Here is a 25,313-nt window from a genome sequence, read left to right on the forward strand (position 1 = left end):
AACATTTTACTATCTTGGATTCTACTTGAAAATTTCTAAGTACACAGACTTGGGTGCTTGGGGATTATATGCTCCCGGGATGCCGTATCAATTAGCAGGTGAAACTTCTGGGTTATCTTGAAAGTCAGTTTCACAAAGACATTACTGAATTGTTTACACAAGCATGTACAGAACCATAGAAAGTTCTAGCTTGCTACTTGAACTGAAAAGTCCATGAAAATAAAGTAGCCACAATATACTGTTAAAGGTAAGAACCTAGACGAAGCTCCAAAATTCACATATTCTTAATTCTCAACTTTGGTCTTCTAAATTCTCTGTCCTTAGCATCTAATTGGCACACGTTTCCCAATACTTTAAATTTGTTCTCCATTAAAAGGTAAATGCTATTTGCAAAGGACTCCGAGCATTTAGAAGAGAAAAATAAGCACATTTTAAGTAAATATATAATATTCAAATATTCACAACTACCAAGAGCTACAGCGGGATGTGGGGCATCTCAAATTTTAACTACATTCGCTCAAAAAAAAGAGAAAATAAGAAAAATACTTGTACTACAACAAAATGACAACAAGAACAATGAGAACAAACTGGTGTTCTTTGAGTTAAACAGTTTTGAATTATCCTTTTCTAACAGAGTGGCTTCTATTTTATCTACATTGAGTTTTGTTTTGTTTTTTTTTTACATGAAATTATATGAAGAGTAGAATCAGAACACCATCTTGTCTTTATAAATGATGAAAAGAAATTATCAATGGCCTCCTTAATGTCATGATCATAATCTCTTTATTCTAAGCATCTAATGGAATAATCAATTAGTATTACTAACAGAGAAACAAACATAATTGAATATCTCAGGGGTAATATTTGAGCTTAAATACCTTGTTTGGTTAGCCACATTATTCCAATTATTCTAATTTATATAACAACAATAACCACCATCATCACCACAGCAAAACAGTAATCTCTGGAGTAGGTACTATTATTCTCCCAATTTGACAGAGGAGGAAAGAGAGGCACAGAGAGGTTTGTGAAAGATTTGAAAACACTGACATAACCATGATAAAAATGGAATGCCTTATACTGTGTACCAAATTACTGTGTATTACATGATTTCATATGTATTTCATAATAATTCTGTGAGATAGAATCAGCATTATTTTATCCTATTTTACACAAGAGAAAATTGAGCGCCCATAAGATTAAGTCATATATCCAAGATCACAGAAGTAGAGGCAATTTCCTGGTGGTCCAGTGGTTAAGACACTGCACTTCCATTGCAGGGGGCATGCGTTCAATCCCTGGTCCTGGTCGGGGAACTAAGATCCCGCAAGCCACATGGCGTGGCCAAAAAAAGAATCATAGAAGTAGAAAGCTTTAGACCAATATTAGAACCCTGATGATCTAGTTACAAGTTAAGCTCTCTTTCAAACATACTCTGCTGCTTCTAGGGGTATTTCAATGAAGATGAATCAAACAGATTTGAACATATCTTATTCCAACTCACAGTAAAAGTAACCTGATAGTTTGGATGTAGTCAGGGATGGCATTCAAAATATTTACCCATTAATGCAGCATGGGCACCAAGGTACCAGAAGGAATGCCTGGTCACTTGGTGTGGACACTGACAGTCTATAGGCTCATTGGCAACTGTGTACAACTCAATTACTGTACCCCATTGCCGATGTATACTACTTGCAAACTGAGTAACTGCTGCATAAATAGAGATACAGGTCTGAGAAAGAAGCAGTTAGTAGCCTCTGCATATTTGTCAATGTTTAGATGATACCTGGGTTCTGATAAGCAACAACATTTTAAAGAGGAATATTGGAAAATTAAGAGAAAAAACTGGCATAAATGTGCCTTGAGGAGTATGAACAAGACAGTGAAGAGCCCAGAAAATTTCATTTCAGACACACCTATAGATAGTTGATTACAAATGAGAAAATTTAGGGTAGCAAGGAGACAGGAAAGAAGGTAATGAAAAGTTTTGGAGTCACTCTGTTCTCAGGTGGTTCGAATTCTGTCCCCACTGCTTACCTGCTGTTTGACACTCAGAAAGTGTCAATGGCTGATTCTCAGTCCTCAGCTTATTTATCACCATAATTTGATTCAGAGGATTCCTCTTCTTGGGAATATTGATTTGGCTTCCTAGACTACAAACACATACTTCCTCTGACCTCAAAGACTGCCTTTACTCAGTCTCCCATGCTGGTTCCTCCTCATCTCCCCGACCTCTAAATATAGTGTGTCCTAGGCCTTGATCTATATTTCCATTTGTTCAGGCCAACAACTTCGAATCCTTCTTGACTCTTTATCTCAAACCCCACAGGCAATCCATCAGAAAATCCTATGGGCTCTTACCTCAAAAGACATCCAGAAAGCAATGTTATAACTGTGCTCACTACTACCACACTAGTCAAAAGACCCCCATCATCTCTCATGAGTCTAGATGTTTCAAAATAGCCTATTAAATGGTATCCCTGTTCCTGTCTTTGCTCCCTAATGATACATTCTCAACACAGCTGACAGGGAAAGCCAGCTCAACTCTCCAAAAGCTTCCCTTCTCACTCTGAGTAAAAGCTCAAAGCCTAACCATGGCTTCACCTGACCTTAATCTCCTTAGCCTCTCTGACCTCTTCTGCTACTAAACACCTTGATATTTCAGCCCCAGACACACTCTTTGTTTTTCTCTGACACTCTAGGCACACTCCTACCTCCTCGGGCTATGCATTTATTCTTCTCTCTGCCTTAAAATGCTCCTACCTCGGGTATTTGTAAATTCCTCATTAGATCTTTACTTAAATGGCACTTTCTCAGTGAGGCCTTCTACTGCCACTCTATCTACGCGCGCGCACACACACACACACACACACACACCCCTTAGCTCTCATTCCCCCTTCATTTTCATCTTTGGCATTTATCACTAACATTCTATATGTTTTACATATTAATCTGCTTAATTTCCATCTTGCCCACAGGAATATAAACTGTATAAGGTCACATATCCTTTTGCATTTCCTTCTTCATGCTGTCTGCAGTGCCTAGAATAGTGTCTGGTACATAGTAGATGCATAATAAAGTGAGGTCTATCATAGCATCATGCCTCCATATACAATACTACAGTCTCGAGAGAGATTCTCCTGTTTATCATGAAGAAGCAAACTGCCACATTGTAGAGAAGGCCACATGGACTCTAGTAGTTGAGGCTTCGGTTCTGCGGTTACAAGGAGCTGAATTTTGCCAATAACCAGTGAGCTTAGAAGAGGACCTAGAGCCCAGATGAGACTGCAGCCCTGGATGACACCTTGATTTCGGCCTGGTGTAGGAGAGATTAACCAAGATGGCGGAGTAGAAGGACGTGCTCTCACTCCCTCTTGCAAGAACACCAGAATCACAACTGGCTGCTGGACAATCATCGAGAGGAAGACACTGGACTTGACCAAGGAGGATACCCCACGTCCAAGGACAGAGGAGAAGCCACAGTGAGACGGTAGCAGGGGCACAATCAGAGTAAAATCAAATCCCATAAATGCAGGGTGGGTGACTCACAGACTGGTGAACACTTATACCACAGAAGTCCACCCACTGGAGTGAAGGTTCTGAGCCCCACGTCAGGCTTCCAAACCTGGGGGTCCGGCAATGGGAGGAGGAATTCACAGAGAATCAGACTTTGAAGCCTAGTGGGAATTGACTGCAGGACTTCGACACGACTGGGCGAAACAGAGACCCCACTCTTGGAGGGCGCACACGGAATAGTGTGTGCATCGGGACCCGGGGGAAGGAGCAGTGACCCTGGGGGAGACTGAACCAGACCTACCTGCTAGTGTTGGAGGGTCTCCTGCAGAGGTGGGGGGTGGCTCTGTTTCACCGTGGGAAAAGGACACTGGCAGCGGAGGTTCTGGGAAGTACTCCTTGGCGTGAGCCCTCCCAGAGTCTGCAATTAGCCACACCAAAGAGCCCAGGTAGGCTCCAGTGTTGGGTTGCTTCAGGCAAAACAACCAACAGGGAGGGAACCCAGCCCCGCCCATCAACAGTCAAGTGGATTAAAGTTTTACGGAGCTCTGACCACCACAGCAACAGTCAGCTCTACCCACCACCAGAGCCTCCCATCAAGCCTCTTAGATAGCCTCAACCACCAGAGGGCAGACAGCAGAAGCAAGAAAAACTACAATCCCGCAGCCTGTGGAACAAAAACCACATTTACAGAAAAACAGACAGGATGAAAAAGCAGAGGGCTATATACCAGATGAAGGAACAAGAAAAAACCCCAGAAAAACAACTAAATGAAGTGGAGATAGGCAACCTTCCAGAAAAAGAATTCAGAATAATGATAGTGAAGATGATCCAGGACCTCGGAATAAGAATGGAGGCAAAGATCGAGAAGATGCAAGAAATGTGTAACAAAGACCTATAAGAATTAAAGAACAAACAGAGATGACCAATACAATAACTGAAATGAAAACTACACTAGAAGGAATCAATAGCAGAATAACTGAGGCAGAAGAACGGATAAGTGACCTGGAAGACAGAATGGTGGAATTCACTGCTGCAAAACAGACTAAAGAAAAAAGAATGAAAAGAAATGAAGACAGCCTAAGAGACCTCTGGGACAACATGAAACGCAACATTTGCATTATAGGGGTCCCAGAAGGAGAAGAGAGAGAGAAAGGATCAGAGAAAATATTTGAAGAGATTATAGTCGAAAACTTCCCTAACATGGGAAAGGAAATATCCACCCAAGTCCAGGAAGCACAGAGAGTCCCATACAGGATAAACCCAAGGAGAAACACGCCGAGACACATAGTAATCAAATTGACAAAAATTAAAGACAAAGAAAAATTATTGAAAGCAGCAAGGGAAAAATGACAAATAACATATAAGGGAACTCCCATAAGGTTAACAGCTGATTTCTCAGCAGAAACTCTACAAGCCAGAAGGGAGTGGCATGATATACTTAAAGTGATGAAAGGGAAGACCCTACAACCAAGATTACTCTACCTGGCAAGGATCTCATTTAGATTCGATGGAGAAATCAAAAGCTTTACAGACAAGCAAAAGCTAAGAGAATTCAGCATCACCAAACCAGCTCTACAACAAATGCTAAAGGAACTTCTCTAAGTGGGAAACACAAGAGAAGAAAAGGACCTACAAAAACAAACCCAAAACAATTAAGAAAATGGTCATAGGAACATACATATCGATAATTACCTTAAACGTGAATGCATTAAATGCTCCAACCAAAAGACACAGGCTGGCTGAATGGATACAAATACAAGACCAATATATATGCTGTCTACAAGAGACCCACTGCAGACCTAGGGACACATACAGACTGAAAGTGAGAGGATGGAAAAAGATATTCCATGCAAATGGAAATCAAAAGAAAGCTGGAGTAGCTATACTCATATCAGATAAAATAGACTTTAAAATAAAGAATGTTACAACAGACAAAGAGGGACACTACATAATGATCAAGGGATCAATCCAAGAAGAAGATATAACAATTATAAATATATATGCACCCAACATAGGAGCACCTCAATACATAAGGCAACTGCTAACAGCTATAAAAGAGGAAATCGACAGTAACACAATAATAGTGGGGGAATGTAACACCTCACTTACACCAATGGACAGATCATCCAAAATGAAAATAAATAAGGAAACAGAAGCTTTAAATGACACAATAGACCAGATAGATTTAATTGATATTTATAGGACATTCCATCCAAAAATAGCAGATTACATTTCCTTCTCAACTGCGCACGGAACATTCTCCAGGATGGATCACATCTTGGGTCACAAATCAAGCCTCAGTAAATTTAAGAAAACTGAAATCATATCAAGCATCTTTTCTGACCACAACGCTATGAGATTAGAAATGAATTACAGGGGAAAAAACATAAAAAACACAAACACATGGAGGCTAAACAATACGTTACTAAATAACCAAGAGATCACTGAAGAAATCAAACAGGAAATCAAAAAATACCTAGAGACAAATGACAATGAAAACATGAGAACCCAAAACCTATGGGATGCAGCAAAAGCAGTTCTAAGAGGGAAGTTTATAGCTATACAAGCCTACCTAAAGAAACAAGAAAAATCTCAAATAAAAAATCTAACCTTACACCTAAAGAAACTAGAGAAAGAAGAACAAACAAAACCCAAAGTTAGCAGAAGGAAAGAAATCAAAGATCAGAGCAGAAATAAATGAAATAGAAACAAAGAAAACAATAGCAAAGATCAATAAAACTAAAAGCTGGTTCTTTGAGAAGATAAACAAAATTGATAAGCCATTAGCCAGACTCATCAAGAAAAAGAGGGAGAGGACTCAAATCAATAAAATCAGAAATGAAAAAGGAGAAGTTACAACAGACACCACAGAAATACAAAGCATCCTAAGAGACTACTACAAGCAACTCCATGCCAATAAAATGGACAACCTGGAAGAAATGGACACATTCTTAGAAAGGTATAATCTTCCAAGACTGAACCAGGAAGAAACAGAAAATATGAACAGACCAATCACAAGTAATGAAATTGAAACTGTGATTAAAAATCTTCCAACAAACAAAAGTCCAGGACCAGATGGCTTCACAGGTGAATTCTATCAAACATTTAGAGAAGAGCTAACACCCATCCTTCTCAAACTCTTCCAAACAATTTCAGAGGAAGGAACACTCCCAAACTCATTCTATGAGGTCACCATCACTCTGATACCAAAACCAGACAAAGACACTACAAAAAAAGAAAATTACAGACCAATATCACTGATGAATATAGATGCAAAAATCCTCAACAAAATACTAGCAAACAGAATCCAACAACACATTAAAAGGATCATACACCACGATCAAGTGGGATTTATCCCAGGGATGCAAGGATTCTTCAATATATGCAAATCAATCAATGCGATACACCATATTAACAAATTGAAGGAGAAAAACCATATGATCATCTCAATAGATGCAGAAAAAGCTTTTGACAAATTTCAACACCCATTTCTGATAAAAACTCTCCAGAAAGTGGGCATAGAGGGAACCTACCTCAACATAATAAAGGCCATATATGACAAACCCACAGCAAACACCATTCTCAATGGTGAAAAACTGAAAGCATTTCCTCTAAGATCAGGAACGAGACAAGGATGTCCACTCTCACCACTATTATTCAACAGAGTTCTGGAAGTCCTAGCCATGGCAATCAGAGAAGAAAAAGAAATAAAAGGAACACAAATTGGAAAAGAAGAAGTAAAACTGTCATTGTTTGCAGATGACATGATACTATACATAGAGAATCCTAAAACTGCCACCAGAAAACTGCTAGAGCTAATTAATGGATTTGGTAAAGTTGCAGGATACAAAATTAATGCACAGAAATCTCTTGCATTCCTATACACTAATGATGAAAAATCTGAAAGAGAAATTATGGAAACACTCCCATTTACCATTGCAACAAAGAGAATAAAATACCTAGGAATAAACCTACCTAGGGAGACAAAAGACCTGTATGCAGAAAACTATAAGACACTGATGAAAGAAATTAAAGATGATACCAACAGATGGAGAGATATACCATGTTCTTGGATTGGAAGAATCAACACTGTGAAAATGACTATACTACCCAAAGCAATCTACAGATTCAATGCAATCCCTATCAAATTACCAATGGCATTTTTTACAGAACTAGAACAAATCATCTTAAAATTTGTATGGAGACACAAAAGACCCCGAATAGCCAAAGCAGTCTTGAGGGAGAAAAACGGAGCTGGAGGAATCAGACTCCCTGACTTCAGACTATACTACAAAGCTACAGTAATCAAGACAGTTTGGTACTGGCACAAAAACAGAAACAAAGATCAATGGAACAGGATAGAAAGCCCAGAGATAAACCCACGCACCTATGGTCAACTAATCTATGACAAAGGAGGCAAAGATATACAATGGAGAAAAGACAGTCTCTTCAATAAGTGGTGCTGGGAAAACTGGACAGCTACATGTAAAAGAATGAAATTAGAACACTCCCTAACACCATACACAAAAATAAACTCAAAATGGATTAGAGACCTAAATGTAAGACTGGACACTATAAAACTCTTAGAGGAAAACATAGGAAGAACACTCTTTGACATAAATCACAGCAAGATCTTTTTTGATCCACTTCCTAGAGTAATGGAAATAAAAACAAAAATAAACAAATGGGACCTAATGAAACTTCAAAGCTTTTGCACAGCAAAGGAAACCATAAACAAGACGAAAACACAACCCTCAGAATGGGAGAAAATATTTGCAAATGAATCAACGGACAAAGGATTAATCTCCAAAATATATAAACAGCTCATTCAGCTCAATATTAAAGAAACAAACACCCCAATCTAAAAATGGGCAGAAGACCTAAATAGACATTTCTCCAAAGAAGACATACAGACGGCCACGAAGCACATGAAAAGATGCTCAACATCACTAATTATTAGAGAAATGCAAATCAAAACTACAATGAGGTATCACCTCACACCAGTTAGAATGGGCATCATCAGAAAATCTACAAACAACAAATGCTGGAGAGGGTGTGGAGAAAAGGGAACCCTCTTGCACTGTTGGTGGGAATGTAAATTGATACAGCCACTATGGAGAACAATATGGAGGTTCCTTAAAAAACTAAAAATAGAATTACCATATGACCCAGCAATCCCACTACTGGGTATATACCCAGAGAAAACCGTAATTCAAAAAGACACATGCACCCGAATGTTCATTGCAGCACTATTTACAATAGCCAGGTCATGGAAGCAACCTAAATGCCCATCAACAGACGAATGGATAAAGAAGATGTGGTACATATATACAATGGAATATTACTCAGCCATAAAAAGGAATGAAATTGAGTCATTTGTTGAGACGTGGATGGATCTAGAGACTGTCATACAGAGTGAAGTAAGTCAGAAAGAGAAAAACAAATATCGTATATTAATGCATGTATGTGGAACCTAGAAAAATGGTACAGATGAACCGGGTTGCAGGGCAGAAGTTGAGACACAGATGTAGAGAACAAACGTATGGACACCAAGGGGGGAAAACTGTGGTGGGGTGGGGATGGGGGTGTGCTGAATTGGGCGACTGGGATTGACATGTATAAAGTGATGTTTATAAAATTGATGACTGATTAAAATAAAATAAAATAAAATGTTTCAGGTGTAAAGCAAAAAAAAAAAATAAAAAAAACTACAGTCTCTCCCACTTCACCCACAGTTCAAAAGCTCTATGAAGGTGTACATGTGTAACAATCCTGGTAGTTATACATACAGTGGTCCCAGAACCAGCCCATGAGTTTAGGTGCTACAAGCTGAGGAAAGTAAAGTTGGATTCAATGAAAGTCTCCTGGAAACTCCAGATGAGACTGAGAGTTGGGCACAACTCACTCTCCAACAGGATTGTTATGTAGTCCTGATAACAGGAATAAACAATGACCCAAATAGAAAACAAGTAGTACCATGTAAAGTTCATTAAGTCAAAACTTAATAGAATCCTGCCTTGGCTGAGGAAGAGAAAACAAAGGGGAAAAAAACCCCAACATGGTACTTGTAACATTTATTACAGAATAAAGAAAAGATATCATATTGAAAAAAATTAGAGGGAGTATAAACTCCCAACAGCGGTCTACCAAACAAAAGTTCAGGAAACAATTCTGGCATCTTCACTGAGATATCATGGACTTCATAAAAAAGCAACATAAAATCATAAGGCTAGAAGATGTTGAATTTAACAGAAATGGAATGAAATACCAAGGCAACAGAGACACTGATCTCATAAGGAAGAAACTAAAGCTGCATTATCACGATCCAAATTAATATTGGAGATTGTAAAATGTAGACTTGATACTGAACAAAAGAGAAGGGAATGTTTCTTGACTATGGTACTAACCAGCATTCTTTGGACTCAGTAGCAAATAAACAAGTATTCCCATTTGTCAAGTAGAGAGTTATAGTATTTTCAAGTACCCTAATTAAGTTGTTCCTGTATTTCCAGACTGTGCAAAATCTTTGGCTATGCTGACATGTGGGGATGTTTTGTTATCCACTAGGAAATAAGTGTAACAACACTTTACTGGTCTCAGAAACTTGGGGATTACTTTGTTCTCAGATGTTTTTCAAATGTTTCAACATTTTCAGTCTTTCTTCCTCTTCCATGGTTCCAACTCTCTCTTCCTATTTATTGATATATATATATACATATATATATATATATACACATATATACATATACATATATATATACATATATATATACATGTATATATATGTATATATATATATTAGCTTCCCCCTTGTTTTCAAGGCCACAAATATTATCTGAATGTTCTTCAACGATGACACCCATTTTCTTCCATGCACTTCATCTTCAATGTTAGTCCAAATATCTATAGCCAGATTTTAGCCCTCACTACTTTACAGAAACTTATTTCATGAAAGGCTCCAAATATTTTTCCTGCCAGGTACAATGCTTCTTAAAGCATTAAGTACCGATAACTAAGACAACCTCTTTAAAATCACCTTGTTCATGAAAACATGTCTGCCCTTGACATTAAGATCTTTCTATAATCTTTCTTACTCTAGAAACTCATCCAGCTTTTCTGTATGTGTGCCTATTTCCTTATGTATCTCTGTTTATCATATATGTATGTGTATGAATACATATGTATAATATGGATATAATATTTTTAATTGTAAAAGTATATATTTTATAACAGAATGCAGTTTTGAAATTATTTTTTCTCAACAGAGAAAAATACTTTACTCAGTATATATTCCGTATATGATCATATGTTCAGAAGCTACTAGTCAGATTCTAAAGTATCTAGTACACATAACTTCAAGTAAAGGCATGAGTGAACCATTGCATGAGCAATGTATTGTACATTTTCAAATATATAATGGGTTCATGAAAATTCTGAGAGATCATCAGGAAGTTATGAATTCTAAAGTGTATAACTTCAAGTGCAAAATAAAAGGCAATTCAAATCACTATGCTGGGCACACGAAACTAATATAATATTGTATGTAAATTATAATTAAAAAAATAAGATAATTGATCAAAAAAGGCAATTTAGTTGTATTATTAAAAAAAAGAAACATAATTAAGTTTTAAGCAAAGTATACAGGAAAGAGAAGTTTACTAGTTCTTTAATAAGCTGATTAAAAACACTCATGACCTCTTGTCCTCCTTCTTTACCGGCATCTCTTAAAGGCCTCTTCTTTTCATGACATCTTTTCTAATTAATATGAAAGTAAGTTCCACATCCCCCAGAGTCCTACTCTGACTATAGAAGCAATTAATTTTCTATTCACTTAAGATTCTATAATGAAGTTTTACCCTTTGACAGAAAAAGTAATTTATTCACTCAAATGTTTATTCAGAAGTTGTTATATCCTTCATATTGGTAGCAGAGCCTGACTTAAAACGTGCCTGCAGAACTGAAAAAAAAAATCACTTATTCACATAATCAAACATTAATTGGATTAAATACCAGGTGCTATGTTATACACTGTATACCAAAACCAAACTAAGCCAAACCAAAAGCGAACGAACAAACAAACAAAACCCAAACAGATTAAGTTCCAGTCCCTATTTTCTAGAAACCAACAATATAATCAATGTAACAATGGCGAGAAATCAGTTTGGATAAGTAGAAAGGAATTAGGTCATGTAGTCTGCATAAGGGCAACATGAAGACAGTGACTTTGCCAATGCCTTTCAGTCAAAGGCCACCAGGAACCTGCCTGTAGATGAACAAAGTTAAGTTGATTTACTAGTTGCAACAAGAGACATGGCATGTGATAGTGAACTATGGGGGTATGTCTCTAAGAGGATGTTACAAATAGTTTATAGGGTTTGGGCTTGTGTAAGGTGATGTGGGTGGTCAAGGAAGCAAGGCTTTGCCTTTAATTAGACGCTGTAAGGAAGTGGAGGTGATTCTATGATTGGCTATCTTAAATCTTCGTATCTAGATGGCAGAAAGAATGTAGAGAGGCTAAAGCCATGATTAGTAAAGGTGCATAATCTGTCATATTAGTGAAGAGGAGGGATATTTGGTCATTTTGGGTGGTTTGGACAATGTTAGTATTTTTTACTGTATTGAGACATAATTACACAATGGTCACGTTTTTGTCGTGATCCATCATGATTGTGGAGTGGCCTTGTCTGAGGTGAGCATTCTGAGTTGTTTGTCATATTCAACATGAGAACATTACAGACTAGCTGCGAGCACTAGTACAGCATCTAGCACCTCCAAGGCCTAACTGTAGTGCCAAGCCGGCTCCTGGGTCTCAGTGGCTGCTCTTTTCTTTCTCAAATGAATGTAAACAGAGGCATAACAGGATACTACGTATGTTTTAGTAAGTTCACTCTGGCAGAAGTGATGTGAAAACTTCTAAAGTAATACAACATTAGTGGCAGTGAAGACCAGCTAGGGACTGTCATCTTAAACCAAAGTCAGCCATGATATTAGCTTTAGTCAGGGTTGTGGTGATGGGAATAGAGAGAACTGGACAGTTTCAAGAGCTGTTAAGGGAATGAGATTAAATGAACTTGTCAAAGGGTAGACTTGTGAATGGTAGGAAAAAAATCTAGATGACCCAGTTAGCTTTTAGGTTTCTGGATGAGGTTGCTGGAAGAAGAAAAGTAAAAAGAAAGAATAAAGGAGGGCTGGAGAGAGACTGAAGTTTAAGTTTGCAGGCAAACATTCAATTAATTTTTTGTCTATTAGGCAATTAGACATATTGGACTGGGCTTTAAGGGAGAGACACGAGCTAAAGATACACATTTGGGAGTCATTAGAAAATAGATGCTATTTGAATGGGAAGTAATGAGGATAATCTAGAGAGGAAAACAAGGGAAGAACTGTACAGAATTTCAATATTAAAGGAAAAACAAGATGGAACAAAAGGGCAAAAACGTTAAAAAGGTAAACAATAGAGAGTGGTATTCCATAATCCAAAGGAGGAAAGAATTTCATGAAGGACTAAGAGGTTAATAGGGTCTAGTCCTGCAGAGAAGTTGAGAAAATAAGGCACAAAAATATTCACATATGTGTTTATAGGATAGGACAGCCTGTTTAAATGCTGATGATAAAGACCCAGAAAATAGGGAGACATTGAAGAAATGGATGTGCGGCTGAATGGAAGCAGGTTCCTGAGGACACAGACAGTGAAGATATTGAATACACACCCCCCGAGATCAGCCCTAATGAGCCAAAACACAGTCTCTTCCACCAAGGCAGAGGGGAAGAAAGAGACCGTGAGCACAAATACACATAATTTAAGAGAGATTATTTTAACTAAAGTAAGAGGGAAAGTCACCTACTGTAAATGGTGGGGAAAAGTTTAAGAGACCCATGAAAACTTGAAATAATAGTTAAGAAAAGTTGAGAAAATTTACTAGGGAAGTATGGAAAGCTTAGGAAGAGCTACTGATGAGTCTGTTCAAGTGAGGTATTTCCGAAATGGAGTAACGTCTGGCAGCGAAACATCTACAGCATTGTTAATGCAAGTGGGTAGGTGAATTGAGGACATGAGGGAAATGGAAGCTTTTGGAGACAGCAAGATAGCCCACATGGGCTGAGATTTTTAAGGATAAAGGCATAATTTGGGTGAAGGAGATTGTGAACCTGATGCCAAAGTCTTCAAAGAGAAAATAACAGAATAAATTGGTGAATGACAGATGGCCACTTGGCATGATACACAAGGGAAGAGGTAGTTTTACATTAAGGGTGGTGCCTTTGGAAGTGACCCTGAGAAGTGAGTAAACTAGCAATTCTAAAGGAGTGGAGGAGCGAGTCATTAGTCTTCGTGGTGATCTTAAGGGTAAAAGTATTGGGTTGGCCAAAAAGTTCGTTCGGGCTTTTTCCCATCTTACAGAAAAACCCGAACAAACTTTTTGGTCAACCCAATAAATTCCATATATGAACAAAACGGGTATACAGGAGAGAAAGTCTGTTTTGGAAGAAGGGTTTCCGAGTGCACAGTGAATGAGTGTGAGAAAGCACACTCAGTGAAGAGAAAGTGAGAAGGAAAGAGTACAGAAGAGCATAGAGACGAAGATACAAGAAAGGACAGGTGAATAGAGGTTCCTATATTCTCGGTGGCAAACACAGGTAATAGAGATAAGGGAAATGTAGAATTAATTGGCTTGAAGATTTCCCACAGAACTTGGTGAAAAGTTGATTTGGTATGGGTGTAAGCAAGTGTAAGTCCCAGGAAGAGCCCAAGGCCTGTTGACCTTAATGGCTAGTAGGAAGGCTTTTCAGGAGAACATTGTAGAGGTATAAAATCACCTTGGGGTAAGAAGAGCTTGTTTTGATGTTTTAATTACTAACTTACATTACCATGTGCTTAGTTCAAGAAGTTGAGTAGCTATACCTGTTAAGTCAGCTGGAAATTCTGAACTATGGCGACATTAACAGAATGAGTGAAGAACACCTAGCAGTCTGGTAAAGTCTCCCATTGTGTATTGATTCTCCAACATTTATGTACATAGGAATCACCTGTGGATCTTGGTTAAATGCAAATTCTGATTTATCAAGCCTGAAATCAATCCTACAGTTCTAAGAAGCTCACAGATGATGCCAATACTGGTTGTCCAGGGACCACACTTTGAGTAGATATGTCCCCTAGAACTCAACTTTTTAAAAAGTGTATTATGTTAATTATATGGATAAAACACATGGTTAATAGAGAAGGAAAATTTTTGCTAGATTTAAAAGTATATAAAACTGAAGTGATAATGTCCTAGGATATTCTAATTGGCTGAAAGTGCTTGATTCCTTCATTCATTTATTACTTCAAGCGAAAGAAAAAAAAGAGGAGGTATTATTTAGCCATAAAATTTTTAATGAATGCCTAAAAATGAATTAATACCACTCAAGCTCATGAGATAGGCCCCCCATGTGTTCAAAATAACCTACATAAACTGACAGGTGAAGAAGCAAGACAATTAATGTATGCCTAAACTGCATATCCATCATCATTACAATGTATTTCTCTCAAGGATTTTTAAAATACATATACATTATATTTAGCCTGAAGGAAATGTCTAGGTAAATCATTTCATGTCCTATTTTAGTAGGCAATTAAGAATGATGTTTTTATTTCAGAATATGAGAGTAGAAGTTGATAAAGGTGACTCAACGAAGCATCAGAAAACCACTCATACAGTAGTGTACATTTTTTTTTAGCACTTTCAGTCTCTCATTGCTGACACTATTGATTAAATGCAAATTGCTTCTAGGTAACCATATGATAACAGGAAATTTTTAAATTTATAGTCTGGAAATGCTAGAATTCAATTTTCCTGCTTGATCAAAGCTATTTTAAGACACAGAAATAGGATGGCAAACAGTTAAGTAGATTATTCAGATAGATAAAAAATTTTTAATTAGCTAATAAAATGTCTACCCAAGGTGATTCATACTTTCAGTGGTCGAGTATGTCACATGAACTCCGAAAAATAATTAGAGTTCATCTTCTCTAAGTAATTTTCTACTTGTAGAATTTCCCTCAAAAATTATAACAAAGAATATACCTTTGAATAAGTATACTCTGAAATAAGATATTTTGCTATTTTCTACTACATGTTATCCTTCAGTTTAATTTTAAAACTAAAACATTAACAATATAATCATAATTCCCTTTTCTTGAAACTATTTATAATAGTCCGTTACTAAGCTTATAACAGAATACCATAGAAAGCCAATAAGAAATTTAAAATAACTTTCCCATTTATAAACAGTCAACTCTGAGAAATGTTGATGAAATTCTCTCTCCCCCTCAAGCAGCCTAAAAAAATAGAATTTTTTCTCCTAGAAGAAGATTTTTTTGTTCTCCAAAAGTTCCAACCCCACGGCAGGTATTCCCTTGTATCTGTGGTAGTGTTGTATTTGTAAAAATCTAATAGATTTTGTAATTCATGAAATCAAATGCTTGAAAGATAAAGCAGAGTGAATCCACACATGTGATATTCCTATAGCTAAAATTATTTAACATTCAGAATACCTGTTTCTTTAGCCTGCCCACTGCAGAATATTCACTCTGCCTGTTAGAAATTCCCTCACAAACTATTGCCAATCATATACCAAAAATGAATGTTTATAAGTCGAAGTCGAAAAATCAAAGCCTTGATAATGTCCCTGAAGATGAAACAGCTCTTATTAAATTAATAAAAATCCCTATTGCAAAGGATGAAACTATAATGTCTCAGTAGGGAATAAAACCAGCAAACAATCTTTTATAAAAAAATACTGAAAAAGGCCGGGCATCTTTTAGTTATGGTAATGTAATACATACATATCCAGAAAATGCAAATATGTTATAACTTATGACAATTATTAATGACTTTGAAGTATAACATTTTGATGATAGTGAGAGCACAAACAGGGTCTTTAGTATTTCTAAGGGTCGGGTCTATTCTATTCCATTCTATTCTGCAAGTCTGCTAAAATCCCAGCCTTCAGGTGAAAGAACAATATATGAAGGGAAATCAATGAGTTCATGTTACAAAGTTGTTAATTTACAGCTAAATAATATAAAAGTTAAAGAAGGTTTACAAAAAGCATTCCTCGTTAGTCACAGCAGAATCAGTAAACATTTTTCTATGCTAAACTTTGATTCTACTTGATATGTAAAATATATTCAAAGATATATTTAAAAGCATTATATCATATCACTTTAATCTTTTCAACTTTAAGAGAATAAGCGTTCAGAGCATAGAGTTTACAAGCAGCAAAACTTAGAAAAATACATAAAAATTAATGCATAACCTACATTGACTTTTTCTTTAAGGTCTGAGAAGTTGCCTTCCTTCCGATAGATTGCAAATTCAGGACTCTGCAACACAGCTTCTGAACGAGTAATCCAACTGTGAAGTTCAGTTATATCGACATCCAACCTAAGACAGGGAAGAATAAGGGTCATTATTTCTCGCTTATCTCTTTCTTCTATATGGAAAAAAAAAAAAACCAATCTATCAACATTTACCATTTTTTTCCCAACCTGAAACTTCTGCCTGATGCCCCTATTACTGTTAACAGCACTACTATTTCCCTAGTCAGGATGGCTCAAAATTTGGAGTCAGCTTTGATCTAGTCCATGATCACGGAGGTCATTTTATTCATCTCAATGTAGCAATGACCTCTACAGTATCTTCTATAAGTTATTCCTCAGCCTTTGTTTGAATGTCTGCATGATTGAAGTGTTAGTACTTTCCAAGATAACTCTCTTTCTTTTCGGAATGTACTTACAGTAAACAAAAAATTCCTTTTGGTGGCCCCCATTAAACCATACCTTGGACACCCATGCCCTTCGTGTTGTCTCCAACCATATTGACGCTGTGTTTGGTCATGTGACTTGCTATAGCAAATGAGAGGGATATTAGTACGTGTAACGCAAGCATGGGCTTGATAAGTGCTTGCACCTTGGATCTTGTCTTCGTAGAACACACGCTCTGAGAAGGCAAGTGTTATATAAGACTTTGAAGGATCCTAAAGTGCTTTACAAAAGCTCAGGCTTGCCAGGTGGAGAGACCACGTGAAAGAGCATGCAGCACCAGGCAAGTGAATAAAGCCTTCTTTGACCTTCTGACCCAACTCAAACACCAGCTGAATACAACCAAGTGAGTGCTCCAGCTGACTCCACTCAGAGCCACGGAACTGCCCAAAGAGCCCTGCCCACATTGCAAAATTGTGAGATGTGATTGATAAATAAATAAATAAATAAGCCATTAAATTTTGAGGTGGGTTGTTATGCTGCAATAGATACGTGATCACCCACACTGTTATTCTCAAACATTCTTTTATTGCAGAGGTCTATGGAGCTACTGGGAATAAACTATTAACTCTGATGAGGTGATTCAGGTCTACTTAAAGCAGAGATTTTCAGGGAGTAAGGTGAGTTGCAAGGGTGGAGAATGTCTATGAATCACTTGAAATTTCAGGCACAATTCTGAATGTGTGTGCATTTTTCTTGAGAAAGGACCTATAGATTTTATCAGCATCTGTAAAGAATCTATGATAACGGGAATTTAGAGATCATCTAATCCAACTGTTTATTAAACAAAACAGGCAAACAAACAAATGAAAGTTATCCAGAAAAATCAATGACTTGCTCAATTTTCATAGGAAATCTGTGGAGTAGACCAAAAATACAAATACAAGATTTAAGACACCAAGTAATGTACTGTAATCACCATGCTGTAGCTTCTTTTCCAATACAATCCTCAAATAGTTGAAATCAACTCTTTAAATCCACTAGAAGATATCTGATGGTCAGCCTACCCTACTCCTAGTTACTTCAATGGATACTCCATGGTTTGTCAGTATCTTACTTTCCTTAAAATTTGGTTCCTAAAAAGATCATATCAGTGGTGTTTAGTATAATCAGGAAAGAATAGACAATGATCTTCTTTATTTATGAGTACTTTCATTGAGGTAGCCTATGAGCTCAATCAACTCAAATTTCAGGGCTTTAAATCATATAAACCTGTTAGAATTTTTCATGTTAGTTGCAGGCTATTGTTTTAAAATTAAACTGATAGAGAGCTTCACAGAACACAAAACACTTCCAAAAGCCTTTTGTTTTCTTACAAAAATCAGTGGTAATGTACTACCAATCTCTCTGCTCACATGAGGAGATGGAGGCTCAGAGAAATTAAGTCAATTGATCTCAGACTGTTAGTACCATACGGACGAAACTTAATTCATCTTGTTCACCATTATATCCTTCACCTCAAAGAGGACCTGATTCATAGTAATAAATATTTACTAAGTTTTTATTTACCAAGGCTACCCACCTGGAAATAGAAGAAACAGAGATCTGAATTCAGAGATTTTTTTTTCTAAATTCCACATCATTAAATGTCAATCCCTTATTTCATTTGCGTATGGATTATAAATATTTATGGTGTTTTATTTTATCATACATGGTGGTTATCTTTCCTACATTTGTTTTTCGCATAAGTTTAACTATTAGGTTTCCTATTTCTTCACTTGTAATGCTGATTTTAAAAGAGTCCTGTTGCATGCTACTAAAAATCTTTCTCATTGATGTTAATTTATGAAATCAACAGTCTTCAACTATGGTCATTTAGCCACCCACCAAATCCAGTGCATGTTTTCCATCAGAATGTCTTAAGAAGGACATTTTTGTTTTTCCTTTAGTCCAGTATAAAAATCTCTGTGTCCCTCTGCCTGTGGACATTCACTTGCCAGTGCATGGGGCAGGCCAGGAGTACTGGAATGTTAATACCTCAGGGGTGACCCTCAGCTAGTGAGAGCCGGGAGTTGGTAGATAAATATCCCAGCTCCCTTGCCTTCAGTGCAACCACCTTGAAGGATATTACACACAGTGTCTCAGAAGGTTCCCAGCAGGACTGAGCACAGTTGCCTCCACTGTTAACCTGCTCATGTATCATCCTGTAATGGCTGCCTTTTTCTTATCTCACTTCCTCACTTTGCTTCCTGGGATTATTTCCTTAAAAAACTACCTGCACCAAATCTTTGTCTCCAGATCCACTCTTGTGGAAACCCAGACTAAGGCAATGATCAACAGCCTCAAATGAACCCAGCATCCTGCCATATTTAATTTTTTCACCTTGAGCTCTGACTCTCCACAGGAACTATTTCAAACTTTTCCCAAAGCTCTCAAAGCTCTGATCCATCATTTTTGTTTGGGATTGACATACACACTGCTATATTTAAAATAAAAAACCATCAAGGGAAAAAAAATCAACCAAAATGAAAAAAAAGCTCTCATCCATCTTCTTTCTCCACCTATCAACAGACGACATTGTTTCCTACTTTACAGAGAAAAGTGCAATTATCAGACTAGAATTTCTCTCCCTTCCACTTCCTATGTCCAAATATTCAATCTTACCTGCCTGTGCCCTTCTCATTCCTTTCCCTTCAAGTGACTTTCTCTTCTTTTACTTAAAGCCAATCCCTCTACCTGCATTTTGTATTTCATTCTCTTACTTCTTCTCAGGCGTTTGAGTCTCTATCAATTTCTTTAATGTATCCACTGTAAATTCAACCCCTCCCTCTCAAGTTAATTCTTCATATGGAAATTTAAACATATTTTATTGATTCCTTTATTAAAAAATCAACACTCTCTTGACCCCCATATTCTCCTCTGGCCATTCTCTTATCTTCTGCAAAGGCAAATGTTTTGCAACAGTTGTCCAGTTTCCTGTCAGTTCCCCACCTCCTATTCACTCCTTAATCCACTCAATGTTGTTTCTTAACAAAAACATATTAATAAAGGAATCATGTCACTAAAGCCAATAGAGAGTTTTACTTTCTTGCCATCTAGCAACACTTAACACTGTTGTTGACCATACTCTTCTTTGAAATTCTTTTTTTGCCTCCATGATCCCCCTCTATTTATTTTGTCTTCTATTTCTATGACCACGGGTAGTTTTTTCTTTGCAGGCTCATCCTCTTCCATCCTGTTATTACATGCTGAAGTTTATCAAGGCCCAGTTCATTTTCAGTCATCTTCTATCCTATTATATTACTCTCTCTCACTAGCAAGCTTATTCATGCTAATGACCTTAACCACAATATATATATCAATGACTCCGATACAGATATCTCTACTTCAAGCATTTCTTCTGAGCTCCATAGCTACATAACCATCCACCTACTGGATGATTCCACTTGCATGCTGTAAGAGCTCTTTCAATATATAATGTCAAGACCTAATGTCTGATTTTCTCTCCCAAACTGGTACCCTCCCAGTGTCCTCAGACCTGTGAATGGCATCACCGTCTATGACCTTTGATACCCTCCTCTCCCTTCCCTCACATATTTAGCAAAGTCTAATCCATCAAACATTCTATTTCTTGTGAATTTGTCTGCTGCTCAGGATCTCTACAGTTGGCATCCTCACTGATCTTGCCAATAAATGTGACCAAAACTACTGAAATGGCCTCTCCACTGGTTCTAGGCAACCTTTCTGGAACCCTCCCATCTGTTCCATGCACTACTGGTGAAATTACCATTTCTAAAAGATATCTGATTATATAACCTTCATTCATTAAGCCACCCAAAGATTTTCCATTTTTCTTAGGATAAAGAGCAAAATTTCAGACCTCTTAACCCTATACTTTACTTCTAGAAACAAATCTCTCTTCAAGTTTCTTAGGGAACCAAGGAGCTATACTGCAGTCTTGTCCCTCCCCCAATGAAGTGAAATCCTTCATTGACTCTTATCCACTAGAAGATTTCTATTTTGGAAACCTGGCTTCTTGATATAATCCACTTTGGTCACTCTGGTCAAATCTGTCCCTTCACCTTTACACTAGTCTGACTCAATTACACATCAAATACTCTCTGAGTCATAAAGGTGAGATGTGAATATCCACCATTCAATGTCAAATTCTCCCTTTAGACTTGGTTTTTGTGGTCTCACACCCTTTTGATTCAGAGTATCTCTAGTAAAGATTGCTCGCATCCACCTACAGGTCCATGAAACTAAAAGTTGACTCAAGGTGCTAAGCTGGCATCACAGCTGGGAGAGATCTGCTAAGGCCTATGTTGGAGAAAGTTTTCACCAGGCCTGGAATTTACATTGGTCTTGTTTGCACATGTGTTATAATTATCCTTTACTACCACCTCTAATCAATTGAAAAAAACAGGTAAAGGATATTTATTCAGTTTGAAAATAAATAATTTTCAAAAAAATCATAATACTTTTAGACATCTGTCTTTCTGAAAAATGTGAAACTGTATGTTTCCTTTTAAAACACATCTCTCCCTTCGTTTCTGCCACAAAATACATACTAAGTGCTTATTATATGCCAGACATAGTATTAAACTCCACAGATAACAGAGGTGAAAATGCAGCAGTCCACATTATCAAGGAGTTTGGTTTAGCGAAGCATCCATTTGACAAAAAATGCTTTAGACATAGAACTGGGGCTCAGCTCACACTGTGACTTTTGTTTAGGATAATCAAAAAACACCTTTTCAATGAATTAAGATTAAATCAGTTTCTAGACTAGAGACTCTGCCAGGTAAATTGGTTATCTCCACACAATGAAGCCTTTGTGGAGTCAACACCATGGTAACCGTCTGCTTGCTGCTCAGACTGAAGATTTTAAGGGAGGCCTGGGCACCAGTTGGCATGTAGTTCTAATAATTCAGATCAATTCAGGCAACAGGATGTGAAATCCCATAGAGAGGTCTTTCCTCATTCAATGTTTTTGTTTGTCTGATTTTATAGATTTGGAAAGAGACTGCAAAAGATGACTGAACTTGCTCTTTACATAAGTATCTTTTAGAGAGTGATTATACTCTTTTGATTTACAGATTTATTTATTTATTTATTTTAATAAATTATTTTTATTTATTTTTTATTTTTTAATTTTTTTAACATCTTTATTGGAGTATAATTGTTTTACAATGTTGTGTTAGTTTCTGCTGTATAACAAAGTGAATCAGCTATATGTATATATATATATCCCCATATCCCTTCCCCCTTGCATCTCCCTCCCACCCTCCCTATTCCCGGCCTCCAGGTGGTCACAAAGAGCTGAGCTGATCTCCCTGTGCTATGCAGCTGCTTCCCACTAGCTATCTATTTTACATTTGGTAGTGTATATATGTCCATGCCACTCTCTCACTTCATCTCAGCTTACCCGTCCCCCTCCCCGTGTCCTCAAGTCCATTCTCTATGTCTGCATCTTTATTCCTGTCCTACCCCTAGGTTCATCAGAAACTTTTTTTTTTTTAGATTCCATATATGTTTGTTTTTCTCTTTCTGACTTACATCACTCTGTATGACAGACTCTAGGTCCATCCACCTTACTACAAATAACTCAATTTCGCTTCTTTTTATGGCTGAGTAATATTCCATTGTATATATGTGCCACACCTTCTTTATTCATTCATCTGTCGATGGACACTTAGGTTGCTTCCATGTCCTGGCTATTGTAAATAGTGCTGCAATAAACATTGTGGTACATGTGTCTTTTTGAATTACGGTTTTCTCAGGGTATATGCCCAGTAGTGGTATTGCTGGGTCATGTGGTAGTTCTATTTTTAGTTTCTTAAGGAACCTCCATGCTGTTCTCCATAGTGGCTGTATTAATTTTCATTCCCACCAACAGTGCATGAGGGTTTCCTTTTCTCCACATCCTCTCCAGCATTTATTGTTTGTAGATTTTTTGATGATGACCATTCTGGCCAGAATAAACCTACCTAAGAAGACAAAAGACCTGTATGCAGAGAACTATAAGACACTGATGAAAGAAATTAAAGACGATACAAACAGATGGAGAGATATACCATGTTCTTGGATTGGAAGAATCAACATTGTGAAAATGACTTTACTACCCAAAGCAATCTACAGATTCAATGCAATCCCTATCAAACTACCAATGGCGTTTTTCACAGAGCTAGAACAAAAAATTTCACAATTTGTATGGAAACACAAAAGACCCCGAATAGACAAAGCAATCTTGAGAATGAAAAACGGAGCTGGCAGAATCAGGCTCCCTGACTTCAGACTATACTACAAAGGCTACAGTAATCAAGATAGTATGGTACTGGCACAAAAACAGAAATATAGATCAATGGAACAGGAGAGAAAGCTCAGAGATAAACCCATGCACATATGGTCACCTTATCTTTGATAAAGGAGGCAAGAATACACAATGGAGAAAAGACAGCCTCTTCCATAAGTGGTGCTGGGAAAACTGGACAGCTACACATGAAAGAATGAAATTAGAACACTTCCTAACACCATACACAAAAATAAACTCAAAATGCATTAAAGACCTAAATGTAAGGCCAGACACTATAAAACTCTTAGAGGAAAACATAGGCAGAACACTCTGTGACATAAGTTACAGATTTATTTTTAAGGGATTTCAAATATTTTTTAGGGAAGTTGTGAGTAAAGTGCTTTACCCAGGTAAACTATATCTATTCATAAGCATGTGTGTTAATATGTTACACTTTCTTTCTGAAATGGAATGGAACAAAGTATCAATGAGTTTATACTATTCTTAGCTGTTAGACTTTTTTTTTCTCTTTTCTTTCATCATTGTGATGTCTTGATTCCTTTGGCAATAGGTGGAACCTAAACCCAATTCTTACATGATTTAAGCTCTGAGCTATTGCTCATGTAATAGCCTGTTTACTTTTTTTTTTTTCTGTGGCTTCTATTTGGGCTTGTTGCTTCAACCATATCTATGATTTTCTTACTAAAACTTTTTCTGTCTCAATGTAATATACAGTCAGCCCATACTCCAAGATCTAACATTCAGTACCATCCCTTAGCATTCTGGGACTTAACTGTCAGCTGCTAGCACTTGTTTTCCCTCCAGTATTCTGCCAGTAGCCAGCCCCATCTCTGTGTGCCAGCAACGAGGATGGAAGGGTGAAGGGGAAGCAGAGGCAGAGTTTTCAAAAGGCTTCCTGTGCACTCTTACTGAGTGCCAATGGCCCACATTCAATGCTTAGTCTCAGTGACATTTCCACCGCTTTCAGCAAAATGAACAAGACCTCCTTCTTGGCTTCTACTCAGACCCTGGCTTCCAAGTAACAATTGCACATTTACTTTATTCCTTATCAATTCGGCAGCTCTTGCTTCATCACTTTCTGTGCCTTGCCCCCTAGTTTTCACATGTTCACTGGCATTGAATATTTTTCACATATCCTTGCTGAGATGTATGCCAAATTAACAGACTCCCCTGATTTAAATCCATACATATTTCTAAATTGGGTGCTATCTATTCTCCCCAGCGTTTTGCCACTGGTATTTTTTATCACACTTTGCACTACTTGAGGCTGGGTCTCTAATCACCAACTGAAGATATCATACAGATGTAACTCAGGTACCTTTTCAAAACCCTCAAGAATAACACTGAAGAGTTATTTTCAATACCATATTAAATCTTGGATTCTGTGCATGTATTTTTCTTCCTTTATAAAATCACTCATTTCTACTAATTTTTTTTCACTTTTAAAACTCTCACAAACCATTGATAAAGAACTGACATAGAGTAAGTTGCTTATAATGGGCCTGTACACCCTCAGAATCAGCCCATCAATAAAATTTCTTATTATTCACTCATCTTACTCTCATAACACACTTCACTCTGTACTTAATGTACTTCTATATGTTATTACAGACAGACTCTATCCCTTAAATCCAGTCTAACTTTATCCAACTTAAAATTCTCTTTATCTAAGAAAATTATGACTTCTAACTCTCTATTTACAAAATGATTTTCTTCCTGTAACAGTTGATGAATACTCTG

At 37.2% G+C, this 25,313-nt stretch overlaps 1 protein-coding gene across 6 annotated transcripts in view; it reads right to left on the reverse strand.

Annotated features, from left to right (window-relative positions):
- DMD (dystrophin) overlaps positions 1–25,313 on the reverse strand; it is a 2,476,968-nt gene that overhangs the window by 1,397,549 nt on the left and 1,054,106 nt on the right. For all 6 annotated transcript variants that reach the window (XM_059910880.1, XM_059910875.1, XM_059910877.1 and 3 more), the window contains one exon: positions 16,817–16,940. In XM_059910880.1, the coding sequence (XP_059766863.1) occupies positions 16,817–16,940 (124 nt within the window). The remainder of the gene's footprint in view (positions 1–16,816; positions 16,941–25,313) is intronic.

This window comes from Balaenoptera ricei, chromosome X, assembly GCF_028023285.1.
Source record: "Balaenoptera ricei isolate mBalRic1 chromosome X, mBalRic1.hap2, whole genome shotgun sequence".
In the NCBI taxonomy this organism is placed as follows: domain Eukaryota; kingdom Metazoa; phylum Chordata; class Mammalia; order Artiodactyla; family Balaenopteridae; genus Balaenoptera; species Balaenoptera ricei.